Source organism: Cebus imitator, unplaced genomic scaffold, assembly GCF_001604975.1.
Source record: "Cebus imitator isolate Cc_AM_T3 unplaced genomic scaffold, Cebus_imitator-1.0 Scaffold445, whole genome shotgun sequence".
Taxonomy (NCBI): Eukaryota; Metazoa; Chordata; class Mammalia; order Primates; family Cebidae; genus Cebus; species Cebus imitator.
In genome coordinates, this window is record NW_016107760.1 from 302,684 (window position 1) to 312,833 (window position 10,150).

The 10,150-nt window shown below is 47.7% G+C and overlaps 1 protein-coding gene across 1 annotated transcript in view; it reads left to right on the top strand.

Moving 5' to 3' along the window:
- SEPTIN6 (septin 6) overlaps positions 1–10,150 on the top strand; it is a 69,406-nt gene that overhangs the window by 42,918 nt on the left and 16,338 nt on the right. The window contains exons 5-7 of the mRNA XM_037732359.1: positions 1,358–1,519; positions 4,067–4,080; positions 9,660–9,713. Coding sequence (XP_037588287.1) covers positions 1,358–1,519; positions 4,067–4,080; positions 9,660–9,713 — 230 coding nt within the window. The remainder of the gene's footprint in view (positions 1–1,357; positions 1,520–4,066; positions 4,081–9,659; positions 9,714–10,150) is intronic.

Consider the following 10,150-nt stretch of genomic DNA (forward strand, 5'->3'; position numbering starts at 1 on the left):
GTGTATTTCAAGTTTCTTTGCCTTCTCTCAGTAAAAGCCTTGTCCCTTCTTGGAGGAATTTCAAGGATTAGGGTTCAGGTGGATTGAACTTTTGGTTTGTATTAGGCCTTTCTCCTAATGCCTGAAATTGGGCATTTATACTTGCTTTTCTTTTCTTTTCTTTTTTTTTTAATTTAAGACAGATAACAGGAAACAATATACTTGCTTTTCTTACTCAGAAATTAATCATGAGACTCAGGCAGTATACCTCTTTTTGCGTAAGTCTCAGATCAAATTGTAACTAGAGGTTCTTCCTCACCTGAGTTGGTTATTCAGTGTCTGCGGCCAGAAAGGGAGCCAGGTGTGCGTCCTCGCTGAGCACCGTCCCTGCTGCTTTTCCCTGCCATCTCATGTGGGTCCACATCACACCTGGCTGGGGCTAGCCTGGACCTGATGGGTTGGCACAATTTACTGTTAGCAAGGAGGAGCCACCTCTCTCCTGTCAGCCACAGATTCCCAGCTGTCACCTTTTTGCTTCAAATCTCCCAAGCAGTAACCTTGATACCAAGATACCACACAGCTCATCAACTTGGATCTGAACTGGTAGACAGCTCATGCTTAAGACTAGGGAGGCCGGGCGCGGTAGCTCACGCCTGTATTTCCCAGCACGTTGGGAGGCTGAGGCAGGTGGATCATCTGAGGTCAGGAGTTTGAGACCAGCCTGGCCAACATGGAAAAAACCCATCTCTACTAAAAATACAAAAAAAATTAGCTGGGCATTGTGGCGGTCACCTGTAATCCCAGCTACTCAGGAGGCTGAGGCAAGAGAATCGCTTGAACCCAGTAGGCGGAGGTTGCAGTGAGCCAATGTTGCGCCATTGCATTCCAGCCTGGGTGACAGAGTGGGACTCCATCTCCAGAAAAGAACAGAAGAGAGAGGAGGGTGAGGAGAGGGGAGGGGACGGGATGGGAGGAGAGGAGAGGGGAGGGGAGGACAAGACAAGACACTTAGTAATAAGGCTGAGTTTGGATTTGAATCCCAGTTCTCCAGTTCTGCTACTTACCTGCTTTGTGGCCTTGGACAAGTTACTTAACCTCTCTATGCCTCAGTTTCTCATTGGCAAAATTGTACTAATAATACCTCCTGGAGGGGTTATTATCAGAATGAATTGTGCTAATTTATGTAAACCACTTAGTTCAGTGCCCAGAACATAGTTAATACTTGCTGTTTATTATATTGTCATTTGGCTACAGAAGTGGCCAGCCCTAGACTGCGGGGCTGAGCGGCTCCCTCTGGCAGCTGGTGGAAGTCCTAGGTCATGCTGCTGTCAGTTGCAGGTTACTAACAATGACCCCACTTTGCTCCTCCTCTTCCCAGGTGAACATCATCCCTATCATTGCCAAAGCAGATGCCATTTCGAAGAGTGAGCTAACAAAGTTCAAAATCAAAATCACCAGCGAGCTTGTCAGCAATGGAGTCCAGATCTATCAGTTTCCTACAGATGATGAGTCGGTGGCAGAGATCAACGGAACCATGAACGTGAGTGGGAGCACAGGGGTTCAACTCCGTGGCCATTTGTTCTTTATCATGATTATCATTATTTTGTTTCAGAGACAGAATCTTGCTCTGTTGCTGGGGCTAGAGTGCAGTGGTGTGATCACAGCTCATTGCAGCCTCAAACTCCTGGGCTCAAGGGATCCTCCCACCTCAGCCTCCCGAATAGCTGGGGTTACAGGTGCATTCACGATTCCTGGCTGGCTAATGTTTCAATGTTTCATAGAGACTGGGTCTTGCTATGTTGCTCAGGCTGGTCTTGAAGCCCGGAGCTCAAGCGATCCTCCTATGTCAGCCTCCCAAAGTACTGGGATTACAAGTGTGAGCCACCATGCTGACCCCTTCATTATTATTACTTTACCAAATAGCAGCAAAACATCTTCACCATCCATCTTAGTGTAGTAAACTCTTTTTTTTCCTTTTCCTTTTTTTTTGAGATAGGATCTCATTCCATTGCCCAGGCTGGAGTGCAGTGGTCCAATCTCAGCTCACTGCAACCTCTGCCTCTTGGGTTCAAATGCCAACTATAATCCCAGCTACTCAGGGGGCTGAGGCATGAGAATTAGTCACCACGCCCAGCTATTTTTTTTTCTTTCTGTTTTTAGCAGAGACAGGGTTTCACTGTGTTGGCCAGGCTGGTCTTGAACTCCTAGGCTCAAGCGATCTGCCCCCCTCCCAAAATGCTGGGATTACAGGAGTGAGCAAATGTGCCCAGCCAAGTCAACTCTTGATTATCTAAGTCTCAGGTATTTGTGAGACAGAATCCAGAACCAAAACAGCTCCTTTCTCCTAGTAGTGGCTGCTGCAAATCCTCCAAGATGCTGAGATTAATAGCCAGAAACTGAGGGAAAGGGAAGGCCAACTCCGGGAAGAATGTGTGGCAGGGCATTCAGACCTCTCCTTCCACCCACCTCCTTGATGCTGCTCTGGTCTGGGACAGGCAGACCCCATGGGACTGTAGGAAAGGCGGACAGTCTTTGTCTCAGACCAAAGCAACACCAGAACAATTGATGCTGTGAAAGAAGCAAAGGCTGAAAAAGTTGGCTGGCTTTGGGGTCTCAGGAATATTCAGTGCTGAGATTATCAAGCCCTCTGGCCCTGGGAGGACAAATGATCTAAGCCCACAACGTTGCTGGTGACTAGAGAGATTTTATTTACTTGTTTATTTATTTATTTATTTTGAGATGGAGTCTTGCTCTGTCTGTCACCAGGCTGGAGTGCAGTGGTGAGATCTCGGCTCACTGCAACCTCCGCCTCCCACGTTCAAGCGATTCTCTTGCCTCAGCCTCCCAAGTAGCTGGGACTACAGGTGCGTGCCACCACGCCCAGCTAAATTTTATATTTTTAGTAGAGATAAGGTTTCACCATGTTGGCGAGGATGATCTTGATTTCTTGACCTCGTGATCTGCCCACCTCGGCCTCCCATAGTGCTGGGATTACATGTGTGAGCCACGGTGCCTGGCCTATTTATTTATTTATTTATTTATTTATTTATTTATTTATTTGTGAGACGGAGTCTCACTCCGTTGCCCAGGCTGGAGTGCAGTGGTGCAATCCTGGCTCACTGCAACCTCTGCCTCCCAGGTTCAAGTGATTCTCCTGCCTCAGCCTGTCAACTAGCTGGGATTATAGGTGGCTGGCTAATTTTGTGTTTTTAGTAGAGACGGGGTTTCACCACATTAGCCAGGCTGGTCTCAAACTCCTAACCTCAGGTGATCCACCTGCCTCAGCCTCCCAAAGTCCTGGGATTACAGGCATGAGCCACTGTGCCCAGCCAAGAGATGTTATTTTTAAATATCAGGGTTGGCTGGGTGCGGTGGCTCATGCCTGTAATTCCATCACTTTGGGAAGCTGAGGCGGGTGGATCATCTGAGGTCAGGAGTTCGAGACCAGCCTGGCCAACATGGCAAAACCCCGTCTCTACTAAAAAAATAAAAAAATTAGCCAGGCGTGGTGATGTACGTCTATAATACCAGCTACTTGGGAAGCTGAAGCAGAGAGAATTGCTTGAACCTGGGAGCCAGAGTTTGCAGTGAGCTGAGATTACACCACTGTACTCCAGCCCAGGCGACACAGTGAGACTCCATCTGAAAAAAAAAAAAAAAAAAAAAAAAAAAATCAGTGTTTTCTTTGCTTTATTAAGTGTGAATGAATCAAAACAAAAGCCCTTGCCATCTTTCCTTTCTTCCCCCACTTTTCCCTACTAGGGGAATGAGTAATAAAGAAGGCAGAGAGGCAAATTTGCTTCCTTCCAATGTGTTGATGGTGTTGCTGTGAAATCTTCAATGTTGTGATTTCAAGGAGACAGCTAATAGCTTTCAGAAAGCCTCTGCTTTGGGAACAGATTTCTTTTTTGCTGTTGAGTGGCATCAGGTTTTCCTAATGACATAATGCCTGGGTATAGCCAAACTCAGGAAAGCCTTGTAATAAAAGCCATTTTTAGCAAACTTTCCTGCTGCCACTGCCCTCTAAGTTATCATTACAGCATCAGCTGCCACCTCCTATGAATTGGCCAACAAATTAGCATAGCAGGGCAGCAAGCCATTGTCTCACCTGGCTTCCTGTCCATCAGTACACCCGAGATGTGTTTGTTATTAGAAGTCCATCAACTTCTTAGGCAAATCTAGCTCAAGGGCAAGGCTATCTGGAGCTTGGTAGGTAGAGATAGATCTTCTCTGACCAGCCATGGGCATGGAAAAAATATAAAAGATTAGCGCTTGTTCTCTCGAGAAGTCAAGGCATTTGGATGGAAACTAGGCTCTATTATGAAGAGACAGCCTAGTTTGCAGAAAAATGGGAGCCTCGAGAGAAGTGTTGTTTGGGTGTCACCGGCACTGATGCCTGGAAGCGGCTAGTCACATCAGGACATCAGTCCCCATGGAGACCTTCTGAACGCTGATGCCCTAAGTCACTAAGCAGCTTTCAGGCTTGTCGTTTGCTTTGCTAAGAATAAATAGGGACTGAGAGTTCTCAGCCATCTCAAGGTGTCACACAAAACCACATCTTGGTACCTCGTGGATTGGGAGTAACAATCATCCTGGGCTCTGTTCTCAGCTCAGCTCTGGCCTCCTGCTCAGCCTAGGACAGGCACAACCTCAACGCTGGAAACCCCCAGGCTAGGCAGCAGTAGTTGTCAAGCATGCTGTTATGGCTGTGAAGGGATTCTGGGTCCTTTGTTACTCATAATTGTGTTTCACTTTGAAAAACAAAATTCAAGCCTGGGCAACATAGCGAGACCTCATCTCTGCTGAAATTCAAAATAAAGTAACTAGTGCCCAGGCGCGGTGGCTCATGCCTATAATCCCAGTACTTTGGGAGACCAAGGTGGACAGATCACCTGAGGTCGGGAGCTCGAAACCAGCCTGACCAACATGGTGAAACCCCATCTCTACTAAAAATACAAAATTAGCTGGGCGTGGTGGTGCATACCTGTAATCCCAGCTACTCAGGAGGCTAAGGCAGGGGAATCACTTGAACCTGGGAGGCAGAGGTTGCAGTGAGCCGAGACTGTGCCACTACACTCCAGCCTGGCGACACATCGAGACTCCATCCGAAAAAAACAAAACAAAAAAAATGAAAGAGATGGAGGGAGGGAATTCGAGTGGACTCAGGGTTAACCCTACCATAAACCACTCACCACTTACTCCCTTGCATCCCACTGTGTTTCTTATTTTTTGAGACAGGGTCTCACTCTGTTGCCCAGGCTGGAGTACAGTGGTGCAATAGCTCACTGCAGCCTCCACCTCCTGGGTTCAAGCAATCCTCCTGCCTCAGCTTCCTGAGTAGATGGGACCACAGGCATGAATCACCATGCCCAGCTAATCCACTGTGTTTTCTTTGAGTGGGAAAGAGGAGTGGCCTCACAGTTAGTGTGCCTGGAATTGGCATGCCTGTAAGAGGAGGCTGCGTGTGAGTGCTTTGTGTTACATGTGCTGTGATGGGGAAGAGGGTGCTATCAATATACACATAGGATTGCTTAGCTGCCTGCCACCAAACAACTGTGTCAAAAGCCCCCAGAGTCTCCACACAAGCTGTGGTGTATGAAGCTGCATCCTCAGAGACTGCGGCTTGAGTTGTAGGAGGAATGGGTGCTGGGCTTTCAATTTTGGATTTGACTTCAGCCCCACAGTCTCAGCCACCCCAGCCAATTGTCATAGGAGCTGAAGTGGAAGAAGTCTCTTGCCTGAGTGGAGAAGACTGTACAATGTCCTGTTTCTCACCATGGGGGATTTTTGTGGCAGGAATTGAGAATAATGAGGTCCCAGCCACTACCTTGGATTATGGGTGGCTCCAGAAAACCTTATTTTTTTATTATTATCATTTTTAAGATGGAATCTTGCTCTGTCGCCAGGCTGGAATGCAGTGGCATGCTCTTGGCTTACTGCAACCTCCACCTCCTGGGTTCAAGCGATTCTCTTGCTTCAGCCTCTAGAGTAGCCGGGACTACAGGCACGCGCCACCACACCCGGCTAATTTTTGTAGTTTTAGTAGAGATGGGGTCTCACCATATTGGCCAGGATGGTCTCGATCTCTTGACCTCGTGATCCACCTGCCTCAGCCTCCCAAAGTGCTAGGATGACAGGCGTGAGCCACCGAGCTTGGCCTTTGAAAACCTTATTTTAGATTGAGGGCGCAAGAGAAGGGAGAGAGGTCTTGTCACATGCTATTTTCAACCCATGCTCTGATCTCTCTCAAGGTTGTAGACTTTAATGCTAAAAATTGCTATGTTGTTTTCAATTTAATGATGTGCTTTGAATGGCTCGAACCATGGCCAGGACAAGCAAAAAGGCCCAGTTACTTATTTGACTCAGCTCCATTAGTTGGCCATTTGTGAGGTCTGGAGTTTGGTTCCCAGAAAGGCAATTGACATTTGGGCCCAGTGAGAGCACATGACTGACCAGTAGGGTCACAGGGAGACCCACAGGCACAAGTTCATCCCTTCCTGTGAGACAGCAGTGGTATTTCCATTGTTTGCATGTACTTTTCAAGGAATCACCAGTGGTTGACTTGAGAGCAAATCAGCCAATGGTCTTGTTCAGCCACCAGCAGGAGCCTGAAATGGGGACTAGCTTAACTGGGAAACACTGTCCACCCTGGGAGGAAACGAAGCCCAATCAGAATATGATCATTAGATGAGGAATAAAGAGTTCTGATGGTGTCTATTTCACTGGGCCGAGGAAGACAATCATCTAGCCTCCCAAGTATAATGAATGTGGTGAAATAAGAATAAAAGAACTCACGCCAATTGGATTATTAAGTACTTTACAATGTACCAAGAAGAATTTAAGTTAGACACAAGTTGGTAAATGTAGTGCTATGGTTTGATTGTATCCCTTCCAAAATTCAGGTGTGGCCAGTGTGATAATATTAAGAGGCTGGGCCTTTAAGAAGTGATTGGGCATGAGGGCTCCTCCCTTGTTAATGGGATGAAGACCCTTTTTAAAGAGACATCATGCAGTTTTAGGCTAGCTTGTCTTGCTGCTGTGTGAAGATGTAGCAAGAAGGTCCTCACCAGACCAGATGGTGGTGCCTTGACCTTGGACTTCCCAGCCTCCAGAACTATGAAGATTACATTTCTTTTCTTTTCAGCCTCGACCTCCCAAAGTGCTGGGATTACAGGTGTGAGCCACCATGCCCGGCCTAAGGATTAAATTTCTATTGTTGATAAATTACCCAGTCTCAGGTAGTTTGTTGTAGCAAGACAAAATGCACTAAGACAGGGAGTGAATCCAGGAATGGACTCCCAAGGGAGGCTTGAGACTATCTGTTGTTGGAGTTTTCTAAGACTGGGAAATCTGACATCTGAGGGAACCTCATGGGAGATCTGAGTGAGAGAGTTACACGGACTCCCCACTCCTCTAAGATGCCTGTGTGTGCTCAGCAGCAACACTCCCCTGCATCTATGAGAGTCTCCTCCCTGGGTCCACTCATAGAAGATGCCACCCCTGTCTGTCACTTTCCTGCAGGGACCTGGGAAAAACAGCAGAAAGCCCGGCCTCAGATTTGGATCCATTGGTGGGACCTAGGAGTATGGTCAGTGGTGCTGCAGGGGGAGAGTGGGTGTCTGCTGTCTGCTCTGCTCAACTCCATTCTGCTTGTCATAACCATCTGTTTCTCAAAAGCAGTGGAATAGAGGGCCAGAGCCTGGTCCTCATGATTTCCTGCGTGTCATGGCTTGCTTCCTTCCAGCAGATGCCATGTAGCCAGGAGGCAGAGTGTGGGCCACCCTAGGTGGCTGGAAGAGGTTGGCAGCCAAAGCTCGGTGGCCTCGGTGCTGCTGCTTCAGAAGATCTGGGCATGGGAGTTAGGGACCTAGGCAACTCGTTTAACCTCTCTGTATCCCAGTTCCCCCAACTCACAAATGGGTCTTATAATCATTGCCATAGAAGGATGTTGTGAAAATCAAACGAAAGGAGAGCACTGGGAAATGCCTACCTTGCACATACTTCCCAAAACAGACAGGCCAGCTGCAAAGGAGTGTGCCATGGGAGGGCTGGGGCTGTGTTTTTGAGCTAGAAGAATCAAATGACAGCAGTTTGAGGAAAAGCGGGAAGCAAGTCACCCCATCATTCTGACAGTGACTCTTGATGATAAAAATGGAACAGGCCGGAGGGAATACTGACATTTTTGTATGCCTTTGTTTTCTTCTTGGGTTTTTTTTCTCGAACTCAGAGAAGCACCTCCCACTTCACGTGCCTTCCTCCTCCATCACTGACAACTGAGAGCCCAGGAGGAGAGGGAGTGCTACAGTGTGGTTTTTCGTTATCACCTCCTCCCTCAGTCTAGCTCTCTGCATTCACCGCTCCTTGGCTCTTCTGTGTCATGCGGCTGAAGCTGTAGGGTCTCTGCAGGGGAAATGTTTTCCCAGGAAGTGTTTAGGGGTGGATTTGAGGCTCCCGACATGTCTTAGTCCCTGAGTGGGAATGAATTGTGCCCAGATCAACCCTCCTGGCAAAGACTGGAGATGCTCAGGCCTTTGGGCAGCATATTCAGTAATTCAGTGCCCCCCAAATGCCTGTCTGTCACTTTCCCAGTTACCCTTCTGATCATTCCCCTCCCAGGACTGATGAAACATTTCCCATCTCCTCCCCACATCCAGCTTCCATTTCCATAACCTCCTCTTTCTTACTTTCCTATGTCCAGATTTAAGGGACAGTCAGTGGAGTGCAGAGGGGTTGGAGAGTGGCTGAGACAATCATCTGATAGCAGCTGAGAGGGGAGAGGGTGAAAGAAGAGCAGTTTCAGCTGGTGGCCATGCAATCTGAGGGATTGGTGGAGTCCTGGAGCTGAGCTCCTGATGAAATCTGGTGTTCTTCTGCTCTGAAGGACATTTTTGGGGTCCAGAGCTAGAGGAGAATGGAGAGGAAGGACTGGCTGTGAGATCAGCATGCGGATGAAACAAACAAGCAACAGACTTGCTGTGGGTTTCCCTGAATTGCTTTGCCTCTGATAATCTGGTCTTGCACAACCAGTTCCCCCCAGGGTTTAGGGTATGCACCTCATCTACTGCTTGAACCTCTTAAATGGAAGTAGCAAACCAGCAAGGGGTAGGCTTTGAAGTCAGAGACACTGGGATGCCATACCTCATTCTGTTCCTTACTATTGTGTGCCTGCTGGCAAGTCCCGTAGCCCTTCCACACCTGTTTCCCCATCTAAAGAGCAGAATAATAAGGCAACTTACCATACAGTGTTGTTGTAGAGATTCAGTGAGACAATGCCATATTAAAGCTGCTGGTACCCAGTGCATAGGGCTTAATTAATCATAGCTGATGCTAATGCTATAAGTATGATTGCCACTACCTACTCTGAAACGACTTATTTGACTTCCCACGAAGTTAATTTCTTTCCTCTGTGTTACTCCAGCCCTCGAGCCTCTGTTTACAACCCTGATTTGTTGTTGTTGTTGTTGTTGTTTTGAGACAGGGTCTTGCTCTGTCGCCCAGGCTGGTGTGCAGTGGTGCAATCTCGGCTCACTGCCTCCTCCACTTCTGCTACAACCCTGATCTTGCTGTATGATCATTGTTGGCATGGCTTTCTCCCTCAACACACTGGGGACTCTCCGGAGCCAGGCTCTGTGCTTTTTTGCCATTGTATCATTCTTCATGCCTAGCATATATTGTAGGAGCTCAGTACATATTTGTAGAATGGATGAGTGGGCAAATGGCTCAAAATATCTGAGATTATGGCCTATTTCTGCAAGCAGGCTATGAAGCTTTCTCCATAGGCTTTTTACCTGTTGATGTAAAGCCCTTTTAGTCAAAGCCCTGCCTGGGCTCACCTGGTCGGTAAATATTGATTTTGTGGTTCCATTTGGCTGTGGTGACTCAGCATTGACAAGCTGGCCAGCTCCTTGTGGATTGGGGCTCTGTGAGCGTTTACCAGACCCCACACTACCAAGTTGGGGCAGCTTTCTCTTCTCTGACCCATAAAGCCAGGCCCGCCTCCTCATTTCCCTGTGAGCACCAAGCTCAAAACCTATTTGTCCTTTGCCTTTCTTTCCTCTTTCCCTAGCCCTACCGCTGCCATTCAGAAAGTATTTATTAAGCACCTACTATGTACAGGGCACCAGACCATATACTTGAGCCATTGATCACATACTTTTTTTTTTTTTTTTTT